The sequence below is a fragment of the Lachnellula hyalina genome, assembly GCF_007821495.1.
Source record: "Lachnellula hyalina strain CBS 185.66 chromosome Unknown contig00084, whole genome shotgun sequence".
NCBI lineage: Eukaryota > Fungi > Ascomycota > Leotiomycetes > Helotiales > Lachnaceae > Lachnellula > Lachnellula hyalina.
Genome location: NW_022157198.1, coordinates 23,020 through 48,786, shown reverse-complemented (window position 1 = coordinate 48,786; position 25,767 = coordinate 23,020). Strand labels below are relative to the sequence as shown.

Genomic DNA, 25,767 nt, shown 5'->3' with positions numbered 1-25,767 from the left:
CTTGACGGTGGACCCTAGAATACGAGCTCTTGCAGCTTAGACATGATCGATCGTACGAAATTTCGGCGACTGCGACGAACGAAGAAGGTAGTCATTTGTTCCTATGGGATAAATAGAATGGCATGACCAGCAGTCGGGTACTCTCCTTTGGCACTCCCTCCCCAGTCTTCTTCCTCTTTGCCAATATACTAAGATGTATTTCCTCAGATCTACCATCTTGGCTTTGGCTGTAGGCACTTCCTTTGCCAGTCCTACTCCCGGCCATGGTCATGTTCGACATGAAAAGCGCACAGGCGGTGATCAATTGATCAAGAGGTCAAGAGCAGACCCATCTATGCAATTGCCAGTGCGCATTGCCCTTGCTCAGAACAATCTGGATCACGGGGGCAACCGGCTGCTAGATATCTCAGACCCCCGCTCTGCCAATTTTGGAAAGCACCTGTCCTCTAAGGAGGTTGGGGACCTATTCCGTCCTTCCAGCGAGTCTATCAGTGCTGTCCGCCACTGGCTCCATGACTCTGGCATTGAGTTGGAAAGACACAATGTCACTGTCGGCAGAGGATGGCTGAAATTCTATGCCTCTGTAGGAGAGCTAGAAGAGTTGCTTTCCGCCAAATATCATGTGTACGGGCACTTGGACTCCGGGGAGGCCCATATTGGTTGTGATGAATATCACCTCCCGTCTGAAATTGTTCCCCACGTCGACTTTGTTACTCCAAGTGTATCTACGATTCGAATCGGCGAGAAAGACCTGAAGAAGAAAAAGCGTGGTGAAGTCAAGTCTCTCTCCCCAGCGTCCTTTCCGCCACATGTCACTCCAGCCGGCAGCAGCTTTGATACAAATTCTTTTGTCAGTGGCGCATCGGAAATACCCTGCTACACTGCGGTTACGACCGAGTGTCTTAGAAGTGAGTGTTTCACATCAAAGCATTCCAGGAATATTTTCTTTTTTGCACATTTTTACAATATCTGGGATGAAAACTGATTATCTGTAGCGCTTTATGGAATACCCCTAGGCAATTCTAGCATAGCTGGAAATGAGATTGGAATTTTTGAATCGGGCGATTACTACGACCAAGAAGACCTGGACAAGACTTTTGCGGCCATCGCTCCTTACGTCCCACAAGGCTCGCATCCCACACTCAAAGGTATTGATGGAGGTTACGCTCCAATGGAGGACTACGTTGGCGTGGAATCACTTCTTGACATGACGCTGATTCTCCCCTTGGTCTATCCGCAACAGTCTATCCTGTTCCAAGTCGACGATTTGCACCAGGTTGAATTTTCCGAAGGATTCGGGGATACTTTCCTTGATGCGCTCGATGCCTCATACTGCACGTTTGAAGGCGGAGATGATCCAACTCTGGACCCCAAGTATCCTGACACGGGTAAGAATGTGACGGGACAACCAGCAGGTTCATACAACCAGACTGAGATGTGTGGTACATATACCCCAACCAATGTCATTTCTGTCTCTTATGGGCTGGGCGAAAACACCTTTTCCAGATTCTATTGGGACCGACAATGTCAGGAGTACATGAAACTCGGCCTTCAAGGCGTCTCGGTTATCTACGCTTCTGGAGATTCTGGTGTGAGCAACCGTGGGCAATGCATCTCCCCGAACGGTACACACAACTATGATGATACAGGAGGTAGGCTATTCTCATACTAAATTGCTGTTCTCTTCAATGGATTCCGAGGAGCTATTTCAGGCTCCTGGGATAATCCTAAGCTCCACGACCCTCTGAAAACCAAACTATTTACCATGCTAATATACCGCTTAGCGTTCTCGCCGAGCTTTCCAGCCTCTTGTCCTTGGTTGACGTCCGTTGGCGCTACACAGGTCCGTATCTCCCCAGCATCTCTTGTATCAGCCCGTACCCAAGACTAACAGCATACCCCAGTTCAACACCGACGATAAAACCGAAAACGCTGTATACGTCTACGAAGAAGAATACTACTCTGGCGGCGGCTTCTCCAACTACTGGCCCGCGCCCAGCTACCAAGAACCGACGCTCGCCCACTACTTCGCCACGACCCCGCCCCCCTACAACAACACCATCTACGGCACGCCCTACTACAACAAATCCGGACGCGCCTATCCAGACGTCGCGGCCATCGGCCTCAACATCCTCGTCTACCAGAACGGCCAGCCGAGCTTCGTGAGCGGCACGAGTGCCTCGGCACCGATCTTCGCGTCGGTTATTAATCTGATCAACGAAGAGCGCCTCGCGGCTGGCAAGTCGGTCGTCGGGTTCATCAACCCCACGCTGTACCAGAACCCGGATGCGTTTACGGATATCACCAACGGTACGAATCCGGGGTGTGGCACGGACGGCTTTTCTGCTGTCAAGGGCTGGGATCCGGTTACGGGGCTTGGAACACCGATTTTTGAGAAGCTTTTGGATGTCTTTATGGCGTTGCCGTAGATGGGTAGTTGGGGAGAGGATGTTTACGCTTAGATAGCGTAGGGTTTCTAATTTAGAATTAATAGCACGCGAGGGTTATGGGGAGTGGCCTCGGGTTTAAATGGGGCTGTGGATTGCTTGGTCGTCACTAGTATGGCTGGACAAATCAATAATACCTTACATAGCATGTTGCAATGTATGCGAACACAAGAGCTGAAAGACCCGCCAAGTAAATGCAGTGGTGAGGTTTCTCGTGATTCATGGTATCTGATGCTGCCGTCCAACTCCTAAACCCAAATCCCATCCCAGATCCACCCTGAAACGGACCAAACATAACTCCCCAACGCCTTCAACATCCACTCTGTGGCATTTCTGCGCAATCTCTTCATAGACTCTTTCTCTTCTTCTTCGGCGATCGTGCTCCTTGCTCTTTGCTCGGCGATGCTTGCAACGAAAACGACAAGTTGAACCTCGTCCCAATGCCCATTGCCTCAAAGCAGACCCCCTCCCCCGTGACATTGAAGCCCATCTCCCCAAACCCCCCCGGCGGCCCAAGCGTCTCCTTCATCTCATCCAACGCGCTCTTGTCGACCGCGATATTCCAGCTCAGCGTCCGCGACCCCTCCAGCGGATCCCGACTCTTCTGCCGCTCCAAACTGATCGCCTGGCACGCCGCCTTCTCCGCCTCCGCGAACGCCGGCACCTTCCACAGTCCAAACCCAGCCACATGGCCCCGCCCCCAATCCACCGCCCGGATGAAGGCCACGACCTCGACGCTGCGCGCCCGTATCTGCTGCTGCACGGCCTCCGAGTCGGCGCGCAAGGCAAGGCACAGCGGGATAACGTGCTCCAGCGCAAAAGTCACGCCGCGGTGCAGGACAGACGCCCACAGCGTTCTGTAGAACAGGAAGCGGATGCCGTAGTAGGCGCCCATTCCGGCTCCCCAGTCGGCGCCGGGGAGGCCGAGGGCGGTGCGGAGGAGTGCGCGCGCGACGCTCGACAGCAACATGTAGAAGATCCACGATGCGGCTACCACGGCGCAGATCTCGAAGGTCGAGAGCGGCTTGAGCCGCGGGTTGTGGCGCGTGTAGTATTGTACTTTCAGCAGGCCGGGCTGGAGGAGCACCATCCACATGCCCTCTGCTGCCAGATTGATCCACCAGGAAGCCATGCATGCGCCTGCCAAGGTCTGTGTGTGCAAACGGCGCACCCTAGATTATGAACATATCGTATCGTTTCGTTTCCTCAATATCTATTACATAGACATAGACAGACACCAAAGGAAAAGAAAAAGAAAATAAGAATGAAGAAGAGGAAGAGGAAGAAGAAGTTGTAAATCCCTGCTAGGAAGAAGTAGTGGAAGTAAAAGCTACACCTACTCCGTACGTATGGAAGACGCGAATGCGACGGATATGTTGAATAAGAAAATACGAATCGACCAATCGGTACCCATTATATAATTCTGACCGGCCCGGCGCGGGGAGTTACAAACGTCCGTTCCGTTCCGGGACGCCCTACAGTACAGTATAGTACCTAACACGCACGTCGCACACATAGGCAAATTTCATACTATTAGTACTTCGAAGTATATATACAAGTAGAGCTAGGTAGTTGTGCGTGCATAATATAATGCTGCCTTCATACAGGTACGGGTACGGGATTGTCGATACGGGAAAGGCGCATGTATGTATATGGAGGGGAGGTACGAAGTAGGGACCGAGGCACTTAATGAGGCTTTTATGGTATAGGAAGGAAATGCTGTCTGTGATTGGAGAGGAGGGAGGGGAGGGATCGTGGTCCGTGGAAAGGGGAGGGGATGGCGGGGTATACAGTACGGAGTATTGCAACGGGGAAAACCCAGCCATGCATAAATAAACAAATAGCATCTGTGCCGGTCGGTCCCGAGACGGCATTACCGGAGGAAGGGCATCTTTACTCTGTAGGTATGTTTCAATACCGTACAGACTGTACACTCAAGCTTCCTGCGATTCGAGATGCAGAAATGTTGGGTTCGCTCAAAAGGAGAACATTTGCGCTTTCTGATTTGTTCTCGTCAAGGCATTGCTGGCATTGGCTTGAGTCTAACAAGAAAAGACGCCTAGTACCTACGCCGCATGCAGTAAGACGGCGAGTACTTGACAGACAATGACTCTTCGACAAGAGGGCGTACGGCGTATGGCGTACGAAAAGACGTCTAATAATATAGTGCAAACGCTCAGAGACCTTGCCAGGACGTTATTTCTCTCGGCCGAAACTACGGCCGACGTAAGGTATTTCGATTATATTAGGGATAAACCGCCCTTTAATACTGCGCCAAATGGGTATCTATAGGGCTCTATGCTATTGATATAGGGGGAGGTTTATAGTGGGTTAGAGGATATACTATCTGAGGATTGGGTATCTAGCTTGGGCAGAAAGGACCCAGAAGTGTTACATAGTCTTTGACTCGTTCAGCACTATAATGAAAAAATAAGGTATTTTGATTTGGGATATTCAAGACTACCCCTTGCTTCTGTGAAGAGCAGGCCAGAACGTGTGTCATGCATTCGGAAGGAGACCAAAATGGGCTTCCAGTGATGGGTCAGCGTTTCGTGCGTTTGTTTTTCGTCTACTCGATGTGGTAGATGTAGATGTTGATGTTTCTCCGGTCGGATAAACCCTCTTCCTAGCGTTCTTCTCTCGAACGCAGCGAGCGCAGGGCAGGTCTCTCGATGCTATCGTTATTCCACCCTGAGCAGATATGTCTACGCCACAGCAAAATTCCCCGGCGACATAGCCAACTCTCTACAGCCCAGAAATCCTCCATCACATATTCAGAATCCATCGCTGCTGGCTTTTGCAAAGCGATTACTCGTAGCAATAAATCACTATGAGGAAGCTTTCACAACCACAAAGCGTCAACAATATGGAGAGAACGTATCAGGTGAGCCTCAAAGCAAATCACACATCATCCACTAACTTGATTCAGAATGCCATAGCTCTCTTGAACACAAGACGTCGGGCGTCCAGCCAGCGCTGGAAAGATGAGCAGTCTGAAAGCACCAAGAAGCAAGCTCACTCAAGCAATATGCTTGGTGTTAAAGGAAAGCCTGCCTTACATGGCATGGGAAATTGGGTAGAACAACTTGGATATTCGGTGATGAACCAACGTCTGGGCCATATCTTCGAGGCTGACGCAGTATAAGAATGTTAGCCTGGACATTGTACATGTGGCTGGGACCAAGGGTAAAGGTAGTACATGTGCGTTTGCCAGCAGCTTTCTTCAACAACGCGGACGTACATCTGGTTTCCCGGAAAAGATAGGCCTTTACACGTCACCGCCTCTCATCACTACACGAGAGAGGATACAGATCAACGCTACACCTATATCCGAACAACTTTTTACCAGATACACCTTTGAGGTGTGGGAAAGATTGTGGTATCACGCTTCGCAAACCACGGACGGACTTGAGAATATGCCCCGATATCGCCAGTTTCTAATGCTACTGTCGCTTCACGTTTTCGTCAAAGAAGAGGTTGATATAGCCGTGTACGAAACCCATAGTGGCGGCGAATACGATTGTACCAACATTATCAGACCTGCTGTCACAGGCATCACAACAATCGGAATGGACCATGTCAGAGCGCTAGGGCCGAAGATTGAAGATATCGCTTGGCACAAAGCCGGAATATTCAAGCCCGGTGTCCCTGCATTCTCCATGGAGCAAAGCCCGGAGGTTGCTGCTGTTTTGAAGAACCGTGCAACTGAGAAGGGTACCCAACTCCACTTTGTTGATCTTGACGACAGGTTGCCACGCGAAGCGCGGGCATTGAAGTTCAAGGTGCAGAAGAAAAACGCATCTCTGGCCATCTCTCTTGCAGAAACCGTCCTGAAGAAGAAGCTCCTCGAGTCTGATTGCAGACTAAGCAAAACAGACATTGTGAAAGGTGTGGACCATTTCTCATGGCCCGGACGATTCCACACTGTCCAGGATGGAAATCATCAATGGTATCTAGATACCGCCCATAATGAGCTAAGCCTCAAGGTAGCAACAGAGTGGTTCGCGCAGTCTCTAGCGACTGCCCAGAAAAGGTACGCACTTTATGACTGTTTGATTCTTGAGCAGAAGGGGTTTAATGCTGTTAGGAATGTTGACACCGCAGCCCATCCAACCCGAGTTCTCATTTTCGCTCACAATTCGGATCGCGATAAAACAGCTCTTCTGCGGAGTGTGGTCGATACTTTGAAGCTCAGCAACATTCAAGTCCAACATGTTATATTTACCACTTTCGAGGAACGGCGCGATGGAATGACTAGCATTGGCAAGCTAACCACACTTGGCCACACTTTTTGCGATTTCAGCTGACCGTGGTAGATTTCTACAACACGACTCAGGCGAAGATTTCATTGGATGACCTCCAGGAATTGGGTCAGATTTGGAGGCAGCTTGACTCAACAACCCATATCTCACTCGAATCGACTATAGAGGAAGCACTGCTATTAGCTGTAACCCTCGCCAATCCAGACTACGGGCTGCAAGCTTTTATAACTGGCCACGACCGATTGATCGGTCCTGCGCTGAGTATCTTGGAGCCTTCACATCAGGATTTATATCTGGGAGAGCGTTCGGGGGATCATGATTAAAATGCGTATTTCGGAGAAAATAGGCAGTTGTGATGAAATCTAGGCTTTTTATAAAATATCGTAAGTCCTACAGATTCAGGTAACTGATTCTACCTAACTACATACTACGAATAAGTGATGCAATCATCAGATTGACGTGATGAGTGACGTTAGAATGCTTTGAAATCAAGTGAGGATATATCATCTGAAATATTGATCCCGATATAAAGGTTGCTTAGCTTTGGATACCACCCCCCTTACCCATTCAACAGGTTACTAAGGAAAAGGCTCTTAGACAAGTGATATCATCTCCGTGGCTGGAAAATCCTTCATTGCTTCGCCATCCATTATTCCATGAACGTATGCTTCGCCAACAAGCCGGTAATTGTTGCCTTTATTACACCGTCGCAATATGTACGGCACTTGGGCTCCAAGGAAAATGACGAAAACGTCCCCTTCTCGTGTTTCATGAGGCCCAATCCCATAGTAGCCGCTGGATATGGATAATGGTCGCCGGCCTGCGGCAACCACTTGAAGCTGCTCATAGTAGTCCCCGAGACCTGACTCAATCAGTGTCTGCACTCGTGTGAGCCTTAAATCCTTATCTTTCAAAGCCTCGTGCACACTGCTCAGCTTCTCCTTTGAGAATCTCGGCTTCGTCTTCCCTTGTCGGATTTCTTGGTCGGCCACTGCAGTGCGCCAGACAGATTTCTGTCGTCCCTCGGTTGTGTCGTCCTTTGCTACGGAGCATAGTCTGTCTAGATCGTGCAGCCATACACCAACACCCTCAGCTCCCCAAACCGTTCCGAGTTGTCCCACCGTGCTCAAGACTGCGCCTTGAAGAAAAAGCGGCATACGGCCGACACCCTCACTTCCAACGGACAGCTCCAGCGCCCTGTGAGTCCCAGAAGCGGAGAAAGGAGGCTCTAAAATCGCGGTAAGGGGTAGGGCTGATCTGTCCAGAGAACGTTCTTGCAGAGGCCTACGGAGACTCTTGATTGACCAGTCTGGACTCCAGGAGGGAAGGCCAACGGATCCTTTGGATAGATTGCCGAGAGACAGTATATCATAGTGTCCGTTTTGGATAAGAGCACGGGCTACTTCGCAGTACACATCCTCGCATGACTTCTTGTAATCACAATGCAGTCCCAGCGCTTTCGCATCGCTCGCGATGCCTAGCAGCGCAAATACCTTGTCTCTAGGGTCTGTGGCTCCAAACTTGCGCAGGCTACGCAGCAAATACACAAGTGGGAATGGGCTGGCGGCTCTTCGGAACTTTAGCAGCGCGATGGGATCATGAGTATCAAGGGAAACAAGCGAAGTCCAAAGGGGGTCCTGCGGTGATTTGTTCTGGCCGAATCTCAGGATCTGATAGCGCCTGTAATTTCTCAACAACCTTAAGGCATGGTGACAGGCCTCCTCTGCCACTTTCTCTAAACCACATATAAAATGCGCTTCGGAAGCACTGATTAGTTCTTGTACTACCCAGACGCGGCTCCAATAAGGGCGTCTGAACAGCAAATCCAGGGCTTTGATACGCTTAAGTTGCTCAGCACCATTCTGGGACAGCTGTATCTTGAGATCTGCGACAAATTCTAGGGTTTTCTCATCGATAGGTGCTGCCCTGGGTGAGTCGACTGTCTTCAGGAGGTGGCGAAGTTGTAGCTCCGGTCGAGACCCTATGCCGAGCTCCAGTGCCTGTCCACCATATCGCTGAATCCATCGCATCGCGACGTCGCTATCATCTGCAGCCGGGCCTAGCCAAATGGTGACTGAGAACGCTCGAGCATATATTTGTCGCATCTGGTCTATTTGTTCGCTTTTCTCCACATCGTCCTCTTGATCAATGCACAGAGCATCGATCCATAGAGTAAGAGGCTTGTCTTGTAGGCGTAGATGACGGAGTGCTGTTTCGAGATTTGCGGTAACGGAAATTCTAGCACCGTCGAGCAGGATCTCGCTCCGCCGAGTTTGGTCCCCCCAATTGTATGAAAGTGCATTGTAGGGCGGCGGATCATCAAGGGAGACATGCGCGATAGTGCAGCATACTAAGCTGTTCGTAATGATGTCGTTTAGAGGACTATTGAAGCTCTGTTTGCTTGAAGGACGATAGACTTCTGGCAGAACTTGAATAAGACGAATACGTCTTTTGTTAGGAGTCAGCGAGCGATAAACAAAAAAAGACATTCTGGTCAGCGAAAAGCACGCACGCTAAGTTCATCCAGTCGTAGAATTGTCTGTCATAAGAAGCAAGACATTTCGGGGCATTGCACTAGCCTTCGTTCATTGATTGATTATGTAATCTATAAGCCACTGGACCCCATACTTTTCTCTCACGTGGCCGGCTTTTACTCTTTTTTTAATTATTTTATTAAAGGTTGATTTATAGTGATTTAAGTAGTAGCTTATCTATACTAAAAAAAAGTCGCATATTATGTCAAAATCGACTATATCCTCTCAGGCCCTAGTTTGGTGTGTGGGGGAAATAGAAGGATGTGATTGGCTAGAAGGGCGGTAGGGCTATTAAATTGCGCTAAATAGTCAAAAGTGGGTCGGTTCCTGTAAACACCACGTAAAGCCCAAAGTAGGGTCTGATTTATGAGATATCTATACTTTATTCGTTGGAAGAAAAGATGTCCTAAGAGGTAATCGAGGTCCTTCATACTAAAGCTTTTGCCACCACTTGGATGGAAACTGTATTTGTATGTTGCAATTCTTATAGAGACAAGGCATGCTAATATCATGCAGGCAACCAATCGCAGTGGAGAACCGCTTCAAAAGCAAGAGAACCACGATGTGAATCCCGTCTAGTATTGCAACTATCCCGATAGCTCAGTCTATTCACCTCGCAACGAGGCTGGCAACACCAAACAACCTTCCTATTTGCCAAAGTGGCGTAACCTGCCCCAGTATCTTGGACAAATAGCAAGTGTATAGCAATGCACACTTTAAGCGCCAATCGAAGAGCTGGAGAATATGATAGAAAAGCTATTCGGGGTGGCAATCACTGATTGCCTTCATTCCACTGCTCTGTGCCGTGAAGCCGAGCATGGATCAAGCAACCCTGAGTTGCGTGCATGGAGAACTAACTGACTGGTGAAATCAAGTCGTACGAGCATATACAGAAGGCGAAGGAATCTGCCCAGAAGCCTCTGATTCTGAACCGGGAGGGACAAATTCACGTGGAGTGTACTACGTGAGTGTTCAACTCCAGGAACTTTAGACAGACATGAAATGAATGACCAAGGACGATGTTCTGGATGTGTCTGTGTAAGATGGATGGTATTTACACTAAATCAACGACCAGTTGGTGAATTTGCTAAAGTCGGTCGCAAAGGTGGTGCTTGACGATAGCTTCATCGCCACCTTCATTGCCGTATAATTTCCTAAAGTATATAAGCTCCTCGCCCTTCATCTACTTTTTGCGTACAAACGACTACGAACGAGAGCCTTTTCTTATTCGGCCATTTCGATCCTTCCTTTCCCAATTTTCGTTCTCGCCACAAAAGACCTTTGAACATGGCATCTTCATCCCACCTCCGAGATATACGCCAACGCTCTATGAAAGATCTGGAGATCATGAATTCTTACGACCTCTTAAAAGCCATAAAGACTACCATCACCGACTTTCAAGAAAGCCAAAGAGCACTCACCGACGACGTTGTACGCATTCTGAAGGTCAAACAAGGTCTCCTTCTCGCGGATCCTTCAAATGCAACCGAGACACTTGCCGAGCGCGGCGTCGACTACGAAGGTACCAAAGTCGAGATGGAGAGCACGCTTGAAAGTCTTAGACACAGCATTAATGATGATACGGGCAAGATCTCAAGAGCGGTTGTGCAGTTTTTGGATACGGAGAAGCAGGGACAGCCGCCTGCAAACGAAACCAACACGACGGTGGATTTTGTGCAAGATTCATTTTCGGAACTCCTTGCTGGACTTGCTCCCTCTCCGAGAAGTGTCAATTCAGCACCTTCACATCAGCTGGATGTCCCTACATCCACGAACTCAGGAGCTGTTTCGGGCAATGCGGCTCGGCCTTCTACTCTGCGACCTCCAACTAATAATTGGGCGCTTCAAACTAGCAGCCATGACGAACGAAAGCGACATGCTACTGGCGTTCAGCAAAATACAGATGTCATTCCACCTTCACATCAACCGGAAGATGAGCCAAGTGATGAGTCAGACGACACTCTCGATCATTCCTATAGCCAGTTTTCGAGCGCGGACATCTACTTCGATTTTCTCGATGCCCATCCCTATGAGGCGCATCCTGATTTACAAAAGAGTCTAGAAAATAAAGAGAATCTGCATTTCAAACTACGTGCCCCTGGCAGCCACAGTCCGGTCAATCACAATTCCATGGCTTTGGATCTTAGCTCTAAGAAACGACGCCATGGGGAGGATATATACACAGATCCCGAAGCCAGTAGTCTTCATTCACGCAAGAAGCGCTATCACAGAAGTTTGAGAGCGCTTGTGACCAACAAATCCCCCGAGAAATCCACAGAAGAAGTTTCCTCAGATGATGCCGATGATACATCTGAACCAGAAGTCTCCATTGGAACCAAGAACCAGCATCCCTTTCCCACCAGCAATGATCCAATATACCAGGCTTATGAAGCCCTCGGCATCGCGAAGCACCACCTCTACACCCATGAGGACGTGGCCGAGAGATACACTCAGCTATGCGAGAAACATTCGCACAGCTCCAGTGCTGTCAAACGCTACACGGCTGCTCTCGATGTCATTGCCAACAGTCGCAAGAGCTTGTATCTTCTTACTAAAAAGTTCAAGAAAGTTGCCTCTCCCGAGATCGCATACAAGCCAAAGAGCTGGCTCGAATCTCTTTCATCGGCCGATGACGATGCACCTAGTCTCCCCCGAGCTACTGGAGACAGATCGAAGCTCCGGAATACTACCTTTCTCATCAATAGATGGGAAAAGGAACACCAGCAAGTGTGTATCAAGACGGCAGGTTTCAGCCATCAGCGCGAGAATACTCTCGCCCCAGGAACAGCCGATGACCTCGGTCGCAGCGCAGCAGCTTTTCACTACCGCGCTCATTGATATGCAGAAGATCCCGCTATGGCAGAAAACCGTTTCCAGGAGGAACACGATGACGAGGAAAGATCTTGCTGCGATCGCGACATCCAGACTGCAGCACACCAAGCAAACCACTATCACCACCAGCCTGAGCACCACATCAACCATTCTGCACCAGCTGTCGAGAACTCGATCCTGAAATCAGAGCAATCTTGCTTCTGGATACGCGCGTCGAGCTGTGTACAGCAATCCCGAACTTGGTTACGATAATGCTGATACCGGATATCCAGCTACAACGGTAAATAGAATACACAGCCCCATGCATCTGATGGTGCCTGATGCGCAGCACCCGCAAACATACACAGTGCCAGAGCCGCATTATCACAACTCCGGATCCCATCCCGCGGACCACGGATCCAGCCTCGGTCCTCCAATCTATGTGGACCGTGCGAACAACGCAGTCGGTTTGCCATGAGCACGAGCAGCGATGTGGGCGCTGGGGTGGACGATGGGTATTTCTTGGCCCGTCGTTCTTTTGGTGGTTACTGAGAATGAAGTTGGAGATGGAGATGGATATGGAGATAGAAATTTTGCGTTCGGGGCCATGAGGGGGTGTGAAGTACAGAAGCAGGGAAAGTGGAGATTTTGGAGCTTCGAAGCCTGTTGCTGAGGACTGTGGTTGGTGAATATTCGGACTGGGGGGGTGCCGGAGGGAGGTTGCGCCATGCACGGGAGCGGGTGGTTTTGGGGAAGTAACTAGACTGGATGCATTCAAGTAAATATACACTCTTTGTTGCAAAGTTTTGGATCTTGAACGTGAAGCCATAGTTATGTGAACAATATGAACATTGTGTTTGCGGTATGTACAAAACTAACAAGCAATATTTACAAGAATCCAGAACCACCCATCTCAAATCCCGCCGATAGATGCCTCGACGCTCCCTAGATACAGCTCCCCGCCACACTCGCCGTTGTATTCTTCACATAAGCAGCCAACGGGTTATCTGCACACAGCAACCCCTTCACAAACTGCTCCGCGACAATAGCTGCACCCTCAGGACTCGTATGCGTATGATCATTAGGATAGAACGCGTCTACCGTCGTAGCGCCCAGCGCGATAAAGCGATTCGCAAGATACTGGCCATGGTCGACAAACGAAGCCAGGCTTCCCACGTTGCTGACGACGATCTCGCAGTACCCCGTGAAGCGACTCGGGGTATAGGAACAGGTGCCGGTCTCGCACGGGTTGTCTGGGGTCGGGCTGCTGATGATAACGTGCGCGCCCTTGGCGGTCATGAGTTCCGCCGCGTTGGTCAGGTACGTCGGGTATGTCTGTACGACTACGCCGGCGTCCGTGGTGCATGTCTCGTCGCCGGAGCCCACGCAATCGGAGCGCCCGTTGTCGGTGGGCGTGAGAGAGCCGCCGTCGTTATGCCCGAATTCAATGATCACGAAGTCGCCCGATACGACGGTGTTGGCGAGCGTTGTGAAGCGGCCTTCGTCCGTGTAGGAGCGTGCGCTGCGGCCACCTATGGCATCGTTGACGACGGTGAGTGAGAGGGAGTAGGGGAGATAGACGCCCCAGCCTAGGTAGGAAGTCAGTTTTGGTACTTGTGAGGAGCTGCAAACGAACCTTCGGTTCCGGTCCCTCCTCCTCCTTTGGCCATGGTTGAGTCACCGGCTAGGTAGACTATTGGAGTAGCTCGTTTCGTGATAGCTTCATCTGTTGGCAAAGCTATTGAAAGAGTCGCCAGTGCGGCGGAGAGGGGAAGGTAGAACGACTTCATGACTTTTGTTTGGATGAGAAAATAGGAAGAATTAGGGCCAGAGAATAAAACGATAGAGGAAGAAGACGCAACTATTAATACTCCAAGCAGAAATCGAAAACGGACAAAATGGAAGTTAAATAAATCTATTTCGCGTGTTTCGTGGCCATCTGTCCCGACTTATCCCATCACCTGTTCATCTTAAATACGAGAATACCCATCATTCCGCCAATGAATGAACCAAGCAATGCAGATGGTCATGAAACGGAGCAATATAAAAGAGACTTTGGATTGTTCCAACTAGCTGTACAGGTACGGGCCCCGGCTAGTCAAGTGTGGGGAAACAGGTGCGATTGGTGGGATCTTGGTTGAGGGATCACTGGACCCGTTATATTTTCCATATGGCTTCCAACCACGACCTCCAATCACAATGAAATTCCCGCAGGATTGGCAATGGAGAATTATTGTAATACGGGTAGAGATGCAGTGGAGTCGTTCATGCTGTTTGAAACGTTGGGCTGAGAATTTTAACTTGGCATCAGTCAGACGATCATGTGAGCAGCCACACGTGATGCCCCTTTTTCTTTAATATTGCGAATTTGTTCCAGTATAGATATCTAGAGAAGTCCCTTGGCGTAGATAAAAGTACTGTACCCTTAAGGTATGTCATTCTTAGATATCGAATTGCTGAAGTCATCGGGTGATGGGTAAGGGGACATAAAACTGAATGATGTGGGTATAAGGACTACGGAAACCATAAAACTTGAATTAAATGCGCTTAGAGGTCAAACTTAACAGCTGTTGTTTAGGGATCTGAAGCAAGTTAATGGTTTGAAGACATGAATCTGGAAGTGTCCATTTATAGATTTTGCGACCTCAATCGGATCCGGTTTACGGCGCCGCATTTCGGCTCCGGTCTTTACCTCCGAACAGGGCAGTGGGAGACAATTATTCTTCTATTCTAAGAACACCCCTTCAAAAAATATTCTTATATATACTGGTCTCTATCATTCTTGTCCTCAAAAAGCCCAACAAATTCAGACTCAATTGCACATTTACAGCAGCCTTCACCATCACCTCCACAAATCTCAAATCCGATAACATGGCTCCCCTTAACATAGCCATCATTGGTTCCGGCCTCTCGGGGCTTTCCTTAGCACTGGCTCTGCATCAACAAAACATCCCATGCACTATCTATGAAAGTCGTCCCGCATCATTGAACATTGGAGGCGCCGTTATGCTTTCTCCCAACGCCCTCAAAATCCTCGACGCACTTGGAATCTATGAGCGAGTCCGAGACAAGGGCTACAACTTTGAGACGCTTGAATACAAGAACGGATCTGGAGAACTGCTTGAAGTGTACGAGTTTGGAAGCAAAGAGAAGTATGGTTACGAAGCTCTTCGGATTTACCGAACTGTACTCATCGACGAGCTTCTGGCCATGTTGAAGGAAAAGGATATCTCTATTGTCTTTGGGAAGAAGTTTACAAAAGTTGTAGCGGAGACGGAAAATGATGTGACTTGGGAGTTCCAGGATGGAAGTACCCAAACCGCAGATATTCTTGTTGGTGCAGATGGGATCCATTCAACAGTTCGCTGCTACCTCTACCCGGACTTAGTCCCAGCTTTCACTGGTATGGCTGGAGTCACCGCAGCTGTTCCTACCAAACAACTGAAAATCCCCACTGGATATCATATTCCAGTCACGATCATGACACCAAATGGAGGCTTTGTGATTGCTCCCCAAGAGGTCGACGGATCAGAAGTCTTGATAGGCAAGCAGAAGCGTATGGGCGAAGGTTTCGACAGAGCTGGGTGGGATCGTTACATGGCAGACAAGGATGCCTTTGTAGAATTCCTCCAAGAAGGCGCCTCGAACTTTCCCGAGATGGTGCAAAATGCAGTATCGCACATCCCTCACAACAAGATCAACGTTTGGCCCTTTTACGCCGTTCCCAAGCTGGAGAAATGGGCTTCGGAGAAGCGACGTGTGATTATTTTGGGTGATGCCGCACATGCTATTCCACCTAGCGCCGGACAGGGTATCAACCAAGCTTTCGAAGATGTATACATGTTTGCTCTGCTGCTCGGCCAAGCAGACAAGGTTGAAATGCAAGATACGTTGAGCTTTTGGCAGGATTATCGACAAAAGCGGATAACCAAGGTCATGTGGTTGAATAGGCAGACTGACCTTAGACGGATGCCCAAGGAGGCTCAGACGTCGGGAGAGATTATTGAAGAGATTGAGTTGAGTTGGTTGTATCTCCCAAATTTCAAGGATGACGTGGAAAGCTGGGTGAATGGGAAGTTGGAGAAAAGAGATTGATTTCACTCAAATTTCTTGCTGCTTTAGTGTAATTAAAAAAGAGTGATATGGCATTAAATAATAGCTTATGGCTTTGAAGAAGGTTTAGCAAATGAAGCTCCCATAGCAGTCTGAGGCCCTTTCAGTGTATCTAGGTAATGAATGCTTCTTGGCGCTCCTTTAAATCGATGTTTACACTAGGCTTTTAAATTTCGCAAATTCTGTCTCAAATTATGCACCGAAAAAGAGATCTTGACTTTGATTGCATGGTCTGAGATAGGCAACGTTCCAATCATTTGCAAAAAACTATGCCTTTAGGACGCAAGGGACACAGGTATGGCATCTGCGCCTCCACGTAAAGGGGCTCGCTTAAATAACAGAATGAGGGGTAAAGTTATGCACAATGGAAGAGATGCGAGAATGCGATGCAATAAAGACTTGTGTACCTTTTCAAAAAGAGACAGACTTAATAGAATCGCACTCCTTAGAAGTCCCCATTGTTTGCGATCCTGATAGACAGTCACTAAATGTGAGTCGGACCACGCCACCTGGCACATCTTCACTAGTTGCGAAAATACAATATGTATTGAATTAACACAAAACACATCGTCAAACACAGAAAGGTGCCAACTTGGACAAATGGGTCAGGACAAATTGTGTATTGGCAAGTAGGAATGTGAACGCCCCTTTAATGTTTAACCGCTAGGGAGTTATCCTGAGGTCAGCGGCTGCTTTATTATTATTTAATCGTCGAAAAAGGAGCGTGTGCTCATGAGATTATGTTTTTCAAGTATTAGCGGTCGCATCGCACTAATTGCTTCTTTAGGGGTAATGTTCGCAGTCGTGAGACAATGACATCTTTTGCTCTGGAGAACGGATAGATGGCTGTAGATATGTTTTACTAAGGCCATCGGCAAGAGTTGGTTTTGGTCACCGCGCTGAAAAAGGGAGAATCGCTTGGGGTTATTATGTCGTGGCTGATTGCGCTGGTAGGTGCACACATGCTTCAAAATTTCAAATACCTGCTAATTAAGAATTCTGGGGTTAGGAACTGGTTGCGATCTTTGCGTGTCATCCTGTTTATGGTTATTGGGATAAGACTATTCCTTCCAAGTGCATCAATACCACGAATTTCTACTACGGAATCGGCATTCCTAACCTCATCACCGACGTCATGTTAATAATATTCCCTCTTCCTTTGATTTGGAGATTGCATATGCCTCTATCTCAGAAAATCGCCGTGAGCAGTATCTTCGCACTAGGTGGATTGTATGTTGCCCTTTTTCTTCAGTCCGATCGACCTACATTTACCGCAGATGAGAAACTTACAAGCAAACTAGTATAGTTGTGGTTTCTTTCATACATGTTTTCACCGTCAATTCAATCGGGACGAACCCCGATATCTCTTGTAAGTTTCAATGTGCAACAGCCTATGAGAGTCTGCTAGCTAAATCTTGCACAAGGGGAGATAGTTCCCGACGCACTCTGGAATGGGATAGAATGCAACATTGGCACCGTTCTAGCTTGTCTATCTAGCATACGACCATTGCTTCGATTTATCATAGGGCAAAAACTGAAGAGGACAGTTGCAAAGGACAGCTCTATCGAGTCTCAACCCGGCAACCTTCTACATAGTCACCAGTGGTCTAATATCAAGCGCACCAACCAATTAAAGATAAACACCTTTTCTCGGCTGTATGATGCAGATGAAGGAGACGAGGGGTAAGATAAATGTTCTAAGATGCGCCATCGCGCCATAGAGCTCGGATAGGTACGGACACAAACTCGAATTAGTGCTCGGGCTTGACGAACAGTCTGGAAGAGAATAGGGGACCTTGCTCTCATAGTTCCAAGATACGGAAAGGAAGTTCTGGGCTATAATGTTATCTTCCTCAACTAGTGAAACTATGAAGAACTGCTGCTTTTATAGACGCTTAGTATTTTGTTATTGCAATAGTGTGTAATAAAGGTAGGTAAGTACAATTCGTGCAAGAGCAGAGGATATCCCTCATCCACTACCACTCCGCCAGAAGCCTGAATCCGCAAGACACTGTTCTTCTTCGCACTCTTCTCCGCCAAACTCCTTTCCTCGGAATGTCTTGGCTAAGGTGTCTCACAGTTCCTCAATCTAAGCTTCGGCACCACGCTCCCTATGCAAGTAGCTACCTAGGTAGTTTTCCGCATCCTACACTTTAGCGGCAGGCCCTTGTCTTTATTGCGGTGCTAATCAGGCATGTGCTGGTAGTCACGTATAACATTGCCAGCCTGATCAGGGATCTTTTTGGCGAGGGGTTGAGGTGTTCATATCGACGGCCATTGCAGGATACTTGGTATACTTTGGTCGTCAATCTATCAGTTACCCGGCCGCTGGTAAAGATGAAGGCTTCTTTGGTGCGGGAGCAATATGAAGTAGATAGGTATGGAGTCTTGTCCACATTGCAGCTGAAACTTGGTGCTCGCTCGATTGGTGGAGATGTATATCTTTCCCTCTACAAATACAAGGCACGTAAGTCTTACGTACATAGTACAGCGGATCCAAGGCTAGGCTCGACATTTGCACTCGGAACATCTAGATCATTTCCCCCGGAAGATCGAAAAGACCTTATCTCCCAAAGTCTCCTTGCCCTGTTCCCTCCTCTTCTGCCGCGCCTCGTCCTGCTGCTGATGTAGCACATCCAGTCTCTCCGCCACTTGTGTACCAGCTTCTATCTCCGCCTTGATGGCGCGCTCCTCCAACTCCCGCTGCTCGCCTTCCATGGTATCTAATTTCTTATTCAGTGGTTTCTGCACCTTGGTTCGTAGATCTGATATCTCAATGGGATGCACTCTCGCTGGTGTATATTCGTTTGCCGGCTCGCCGAGCTTAGGTCTTGAGGATAGTAGTGGAGGGAAGGCGGGTACTGGTCTCCCTTCGGTCTTCGCCTCTTCAATTGCCTTTTCTTGTGCCAGCATGCGGTGGTATAGGGTATCGGCATGCATTTGGATCTTCTCGTCGACGTCTGAAGGTCGGTCGTAGGTTGATAGGTAGCCTAATGCTTTCAGGAATTTCTATACACCCATATATTAGCACCGCGTAGACTATTAGGATAGATACCGACGTACTGCTTGCATCATATAACACCTCTCAAACTTCTTGTTCTCATTTCTACACATACTGGTCTTCGCCGACCAGCCGCCCTTTGTGAAGCAATCGCTAACTTCAATTTGTTCCATCACGCAGTTCTCCAATGCCACCCTTCCTATTTCTGCCCTCCTGTGCTGGTAGCCTTCGAGGATATCCATCATCTTCTCTTGGTCTGATTTGCCCTCTGCCTCTACCTCCGCCTGCGGCCGGTAAGTCTTCCATAGATGCGCGTACCGTCCATCTTGGAACAAGCTTGCTTTTGGGACTTCTGGGGGCGCATTTTCATCTGGTTTGGATATAGGGTGCCCTGCATTGGGTTCTGGTGCTTGAGCGCGATGTTGTGGTGTTGCTGGCGGGTTGGAGGTATCGTATTTGACGGGTGATTCTTTCTTCAGGAAGTCTCGCAGGCTTGGGTCGAGGTCGCGGAGGGCATCTTTGTTCGCATCGTCAGAGGAGCCCCAGAACCAACCCATTGTGACAGTTGTGAATAGTTTCAATAACGCTGTTTGTTGTACAGTAGATAGTTGTCGTCTGGAGCTTGACAATGCGGAACAGAATTATTGCATGGGGATCTGCCCTAAAAATTTAGGCGACTCGGCTCCACTAAACACGCCACGCCACGCCACAACCACAACCTCTTCCAGCAACAATGTCAACTACCAGCTACCTACCTACCTTACCCAATGTTCAAAACTGGAATGCCCGTGAAAACCCCGTTTTGACTTCTGAAGTTTCAATATTCTATACGTACGGCCTTTTAATAGCGAGTATCGAAGCTCGTTTTTGCTACCAAGTGGTGTGCTATCGCTCAATATCAGACGAGCCAAAACACTAACAAGGCAGACAGATCATGGAAACAACCAAGGGTTGATATACAACTATTTATCAAATGTTATTTATATCTATCTGTATCTTCATACCTCCTCTATCTCAAGCAACAGGCTCTCCCAAAAGCCCAAGATACTGCTCCACCACACTCTTGACCTGCTCCTCATAACCCAAAAACTTAAACCCAAACACCTTCTCCGTCCGACTCGAGTCAACTTTCGTCCTCTTAGTCTTCGCCGTCCCATTATTAGGCAAGATGCCCTTTCTAACAGCCTCCGGAAAATTGCGATTCACAATCCCAATCGCCTCTTCCCAGCGCGTGCCCCTCTCCCCCCCAGACACAGCCAAGAAGCTTTGATTGCCCTCGATCTCAGGATCCAGGGCCGCGACATGCAGCCGCGCAATGTCGGCTGGATGGACACTGGTGCTAGGCACAGCGCCCCATCTGCTGTCGCGGCCCAGGACCTGCGCGAAGGCTGCGGAGACCGTGGAATCGCAGATGAGAGTGGCGTCTGTGATGATTTCGTTGTCGCCGACCACGAACGAGGGCATGATGTGTATGATGTCCCACTGGGGCTTTTTCTCCCACAGGAACTCTTTGGTTGCGAGCAGGGCGCGGACTTTGCTGGCGGCATAGGCTTCGAAGGGGTTGGTGTAGGGGCCTGCGGGGAAGGGGATCTCGTAGGTGTCGTCGAAGACCGTGTCGACTTCTTTGGCGATGAACTCTTCCCAGGGGATGATGGCGACTATGGAAGATGTGATGACGATGCGCTGGATGCTGGGGGTTTTGTGAGCCGCGCTGAGGATGGATGTTGTGCCTTTAATGGCGGGCGCGATGAGTTCGGACTCGTATTGGGCAGGGGTGAACCCTTCGCCTTTGATAACGGGAGAGGCTATATGGATGATGTATTTCACACCCTTGACTGCTTCGTCATATGCGTTGTCCGCAAGGATATCGGGGACGATCACAAAGGTAAGTTTGGAGCCTGGGTTGATGGCCATGACGGTCGGTGTGGCAAGGACGGCCTTGGCTTTTTCTTGGGAACGAACTGCTGCACGGACAGAGTATCCAGCTTTGAGAGCTGTGTGGATAGTCTTGATCCCGATGAGACCAGTGCCACCAGTGACGAGGATGAGTTCTCCTGCCATTGTAGCGCGTGCTATATTCTTGTAGAAGCTGTTGGCGGATTTCTGAGTTTGACTGGTATTTATATAGACAATCTTTGAACTGATGCTCTAAACTAAAATCCAACACCGTCCCTTATTTATACAGAATTCCCCCTCCCATCTCATCACTAATCTCCAATCCGCCCCTTGCTGAGGTCCTCTATTAACAAGCCAAACTCGCTGAGTCACTCGATATATTACCGCATCCGGACAATGATGCCTAAACCACAGACGCATTTACTGAACACCGCTATGATGAGTGATCCATCTATCTTATACGCTGATTAATACAACACAACACAGCTAGCAGGATTATCAACAACGAACGCACGCCCCTCGCACCCATCTTCAGCCGAGCAGCTTACTGCTGAACGTAAATGCATGTCTACCCAAGCCAAGGCAGCGTATTGGTCTTTCTAAAGACTGCCCGTGTAAAGTAATCAATGAATAGTCTAGATGAATCACGTGCTTGGACGGGGACGTCCTTTGCAGCATGCATGCATTTCGAGCGTTGCGTTTTGAAACGTGTAGGGTGTCTAAGTAAAATAGATGCCTTTCCTGGAGATGGGAGTGGTGGGATGGGGGAATCGAGGGTGTTTACTGGAGTTGATGGATGACCTTGATACAGCAGGTACCCTTCATAGTTTGCTTCGAGTCGGCGAGTCGCTTTGTCGCTTGAGAGGAATGTGCCGGCAGAAATAGTGAAGTATGACTAGGTAGGTATTCACGTGGAACTACCGTAGCTTCAGGCAAAGCTTGTCTTGACAGAAAAGAGGTTTCACGAGAATGAGACAGAGTCTAATTTGGTATCTCTGGCTGATGATCTCCAACATGTTGTACGTGATACCTACCAAGACCTCGGAACGTGTTAGGTTGATAAAAGATGGCATTGGAATTATAATATGTCTATAAAGTTTTATCCAGACAAATACTTTCCAGCCATTTCCCAAACCTCACAGTCGGTATATCGACACCACGCCAGAACCAATCCGTAGCCACGACGGTTACAGGAGCAATGAGCAATAAGAACGGGCCTACAATCCCCATCGCATATCCCCATCCTGAATATCCAGTAATATGCAACCAGCTGTTAATAACAACATAATGTCCCAACGTCTTGATGACCGTTCCATGCACCAGATACAAAGCAAAGGAAGTCTTGCCGATATACTGCGAGAACGGAGTTTCCAGGCCCCGCTGAAGAATCCGAAGACGTCCTGCGACGAAAACGAGGAGAATCCCTCCGACTGCTAGCCAGAAGAAGAGATCCCATGCCGCGGATGGAGACCAGTATGATAGAAGACTGTAGAATGCCACTCTTTCCGCCCCAACTGTTGGATAGGACAAGAACAGCAGAGCCCAGACGAAAATCACGGCCCAGAACAACTGATCTCCCTGAGCCTCAACGAAAGACATGGCCCGTTCTTTCAGGGCCGTAATATTCGTCGATCGACAGTCACTGCGAAGAGAGCCAAGAGAGAGGCCACTAGAAAATTCGTCCGGAGAAGATCTCGACTGACCCCTTCTTCGACGCATCCGCAAATCCAAATCCGCAAGCGCGGACCCCGCCAGGAATGTTGCAATTGCCCACTCACCCCAGAAAAGAGCGGTAGCAGACGACAGCATGAAAAACGCAAGTCGCAGATTCGGCTGCATCTGGGATGTCCCCTGTAGACATAGAAAGAGAACACAACTGGATCTGAACTCCACATGCAGGGTCCAAGTATGTCCGTCGACTTTGGGAAGCATGCCTGTCCCACTCCATTGCCACAGTGTTGCGCGTGCGAATTCGAAATAGTCCTTGAATGCATTGTACACCGTTCCCCAAAAGGAATCCCCGCGCTCGAGATACTCTTCAATCATGCCCGGAGGCATGCCGGGGTTGTCAATTCTGTAGATAGCGAACCACTGGAAGGCATTGAACTCGACTAGGAAGATGTTGATGACCCATAATGCCGCAACCGGCAGGAACAATCTTGACCAGCGGCGAAAGATCGTGGACGTAAGCGCTCCCTGCAACTTTTCGAATTCGCGGGCGTGGATAAGTTTGTACGGTTTGTAGCTTAGCACGTAGCCCGATAGCACGAAGAAGATGGTGATGGCTGCTTGGCCGTTGTAGACCATGCGGAAAATAGGGCGTTGGAACCAGTGGTCGGTTTGGACGAAGTGATTATTATTACCCTCGCCGTATGGATGCCAGCCTTCGTTGCAATATGCGCTAATGACGTGGGAGAAGAACACAGCGTAAGAAGCATATCCGCGTAGTCCGTCAAGGTATGCAGTTTCGTGGAGCTCGTCTGAAGATGGGGGACCTGGTTGTAGGAAGCTTGGTACTAGCCACGACCCAAGTTTCAGTGCGAGGATGAGGACATGTCTTGGGCTTTTGATTGTCCATCGGGGACGATATTGAAGGATGTTGTTCCAGTGGTAATTGATGAGGCCTAGAACCAGAAGAAAAGTGTCTGTTTTGGGGGCGGGGGCCAAGGTCTTCTCTTCGATGGTCATGGATTCCTGGGTGGTTGATGACTCGGGAGCTAGGAAAGGAACGCGCTCTTCGACGCCGACATCTCTGGATGCCATCCCAAGTAGATTCGGAGGCGTTGGACGCCGTGTCCGAAAGATGAATCGCGAGGTTTCCTGGACATGAAGACGACGGTGAGTGAGAAAGTGCGGGATATGGACCTACCAGGGTATATTCCCCACCCCCAGTCCCCCGCCCCCTACTAGATAACACTGTGCTCCGTGAGTAGACCGGGGCGGAGCGGGGAGACGATTACAGTAAAGTAGATGTTATTCAGCTGGAAACCTAGGAAGGAGATGCGCCGAGGCGACCAAACGAGGACAACGTCCGAGCCGACTTAACTTTACTACTCCGTACGAGGTATAGAGGGGCTAGCCCCACCAAATCAGCAAACGTTACCTTAGCCAATAGTACAGTAAGCATATAATATAATTCCAATACTCCATACCGCCGAAAAGTACTTCGTACGAGATTATGCCAACGTGTTTTTCTCTCCATCCAACCTTCATATCAAGTTGATTTCCTCTTTGACTCTTCAACTATGCATTGCACTGTCCTGCGAACACAACTGCTTCCTTGCGCCCTTAGGAGATCTGTTATCTTCTCGCGCGCCCACCACAGCGCAACAGGGAGATTCATCACCATTAGCTCCCAAGGAACTCCAGTCACTCGTGAGATTGAGCTTTCGTTAGGAGACCCAGGATCTACTTATGTCACGTTTGATCCTGAGATCAGCTGGGCTTTCAAGGCAGGGACCATTCTACAGGGTAGTAGTTCCTCAACACAAGATCAGGACTTGTATCCGCTGAAGTTCTACCACGACACCCGACACTTCTCTCACGGTAAGGAGTTTGCATCTATAACATAGCTTCACTAATTGCATATTATCTAGAATCCTCACTATACCCCCGCCTCGAGATACCTGAAGATCTTCCACGACAATCGAACGCGAACAGTAGTTCAGCAACTCTTCATACTTCTGGAGTAACTCATGCCATTACACTTGATAATACGCCAGATGGTAGGTCGCGCATTGTATTAAACTGTATCTGCTAAGCTTTAGACAGCACACTTTCAACATAGCATGAGAGAGTCAGCCCAGCGGCTGCAACCGGTCTTGGATAAGCTCAAGGATATGTAGAATATCGCTTGCAACTCTCTTATACACTGCGCAATGTTCGTCGCAAATCTCTTATGTTGGCGTCACAGTTCATTATAGCGTCTGTTTGGCCATGTAGGCGATGAATTGTCTTGTTTAAAAGGTTGTTCATAATACTTTGCGTCTCTTTTGGTTTCAACAAGGTGTTCATTGTTTTCCTGCTCTATTCGAAGAGGCCTGCAACAAGCGTTCCTAAGACGAACGTCCCATCACCAGCAGGATTGGAACCAATAACCCAATAACGAAAATCTACAAGGTCCCCTGCGTCACCCCTCCCCTCCTAAACTCTCCTTTGCTACTTCACATATCCTCAATACTCTGTTGCATTATCACGATATCCCATAATTTCTGGAGTCGAAGAAGTAATTCGAGTCGCAATAGATTCGTAGTATCGTCCGAATTGCTTCGCATCCCACTGTTTCGTCGTCACCGCAACATGTGCACGTGCGAGCTCATCAACGGCATCATTTGCCATAGGCGTTTCCTGGAGATAGAAACCATTCATCTTCAAAAACATGTCGGCAGCAAAAAGCGCCGTGCGTTTGTTGCCATCCTGGAACGCGTGGTTGTTCATGATCCTTTCGGCAAGAGTGCCCGCGAGCTGAAAGATGTCCTGCTGCCCCTCATAGTGCTGAATGCTCATTGGCGAGTTGATTGCTGACTCCAACATGGCCGGCTGACTTGGTTGGCTGGCCGTGATAAAACCTTGGTGAATTCTGATGACCTGGGCGGACGTCAAGAAGCGCAAGCTCCTAGCGGCGGCGGAAGACATTCTGAGAGATGATAGGTCGGAAATAAGACAAAGCTCAGATGAATATGACAGGTATAATCATCGTTTCT

The 25,767-nt window shown here is 48.9% G+C and overlaps 9 protein-coding genes across 9 annotated transcripts; 4 read left to right on the top strand and 5 right to left on the bottom strand.

Annotated features, from left to right (window-relative positions):
* Positions 1-193: 193 nt before the first annotated feature.
* Positions 194-2,429, top strand: sed1_2 (Tripeptidyl-peptidase sed1; the record flags this gene model as incomplete). Its single annotated transcript, XM_031151127.1, has 4 exons — positions 194-908; positions 996-1,652; positions 1,785-1,843; positions 1,905-2,429. The coding sequence occupies 4 exons, from the start codon at positions 194-196 to the stop codon at positions 2,427-2,429; spliced, it is 1,956 nt and encodes a 651-aa protein (XP_031004638.1).
* A 2,848-nt stretch (positions 2,430-5,277) lies between these two features.
* Positions 5,278-7,032, top strand: met-6_1 (Folylpolyglutamate synthase; the record flags this gene model as incomplete). The annotated part of the gene is made up of 4 exons (XM_031151126.1): positions 5,278-5,331; positions 5,377-5,544; positions 5,588-6,661; positions 6,706-7,032. The coding sequence occupies 4 exons, from the start codon at positions 5,278-5,280 to the stop codon at positions 7,030-7,032; spliced, it is 1,623 nt and encodes a 540-aa protein (XP_031004639.1).
* A 270-nt stretch (positions 7,033-7,302) lies between these two features.
* het-6_18 (Heterokaryon incompatibility protein 6,OR allele) lies at positions 7,303-9,198 on the bottom strand (the record flags this gene model as incomplete). Its single annotated transcript, XM_031151125.1, has 1 exon — positions 7,303-9,198. One exon carries the CDS (start codon positions 9,196-9,198, stop codon positions 7,303-7,305), a length of 1,896 nt encoding a protein of 631 aa, XP_031004640.1.
* A 3,801-nt stretch (positions 9,199-12,999) lies between these two features.
* Positions 13,000-13,844, bottom strand: LHYA1_G006184 (Rhamnogalacturonan acetylesterase; the record flags this gene model as incomplete). Its single annotated transcript, XM_031151124.1, has 2 exons — positions 13,000-13,643; positions 13,691-13,844. 2 exons carry the CDS (start codon positions 13,842-13,844, stop codon positions 13,000-13,002), a joined length of 798 nt encoding a protein of 265 aa, XP_031004641.1.
* Positions 13,845-14,925: 1,081 nt separating this feature from the next.
* On the top strand, positions 14,926-16,149 carry hpxO_1 (FAD-dependent urate hydroxylase; the record flags this gene model as incomplete). Its single annotated transcript, XM_031151123.1, has 1 exon — positions 14,926-16,149. One exon carries the CDS (start codon positions 14,926-14,928, stop codon positions 16,147-16,149), a length of 1,224 nt encoding a protein of 407 aa, XP_031004642.1.
* Positions 16,150-18,702: 2,553 nt separating this feature from the next.
* Positions 18,703-19,725, bottom strand: LHYA1_G006182 (uncharacterized protein; the record flags this gene model as incomplete). Its single annotated transcript, XM_031151122.1, has 2 exons — positions 18,703-19,176; positions 19,231-19,725. The coding sequence occupies 2 exons, from the start codon at positions 19,723-19,725 to the stop codon at positions 18,703-18,705; spliced, it is 969 nt and encodes a 322-aa protein (XP_031004643.1).
* A 457-nt stretch (positions 19,726-20,182) lies between these two features.
* Positions 20,183-21,229, bottom strand: LHYA1_G006181 (putative uncharacterized oxidoreductase; the record flags this gene model as incomplete). Its single annotated transcript, XM_031151121.1, has 1 exon — positions 20,183-21,229. One exon carries the CDS (start codon positions 21,227-21,229, stop codon positions 20,183-20,185), a length of 1,047 nt encoding a protein of 348 aa, XP_031004644.1.
* A 924-nt stretch (positions 21,230-22,153) lies between these two features.
* Positions 22,154-23,827, bottom strand: LHYA1_G006180 (uncharacterized protein; the record flags this gene model as incomplete). Its single annotated transcript, XM_031151120.1, has 1 exon — positions 22,154-23,827. One exon carries the CDS (start codon positions 23,825-23,827, stop codon positions 22,154-22,156), a length of 1,674 nt encoding a protein of 557 aa, XP_031004645.1.
* A 482-nt stretch (positions 23,828-24,309) lies between these two features.
* On the top strand, positions 24,310-24,909 carry LHYA1_G006179 (uncharacterized protein; the record flags this gene model as incomplete). The annotated part of the gene is made up of 3 exons (XM_031151119.1): positions 24,310-24,610; positions 24,661-24,789; positions 24,836-24,909. The coding sequence occupies 3 exons, from the start codon at positions 24,310-24,312 to the stop codon at positions 24,907-24,909; spliced, it is 504 nt and encodes a 167-aa protein (XP_031004616.1).
* Between the last annotated feature and the right edge of the window lie 858 nt (positions 24,910-25,767).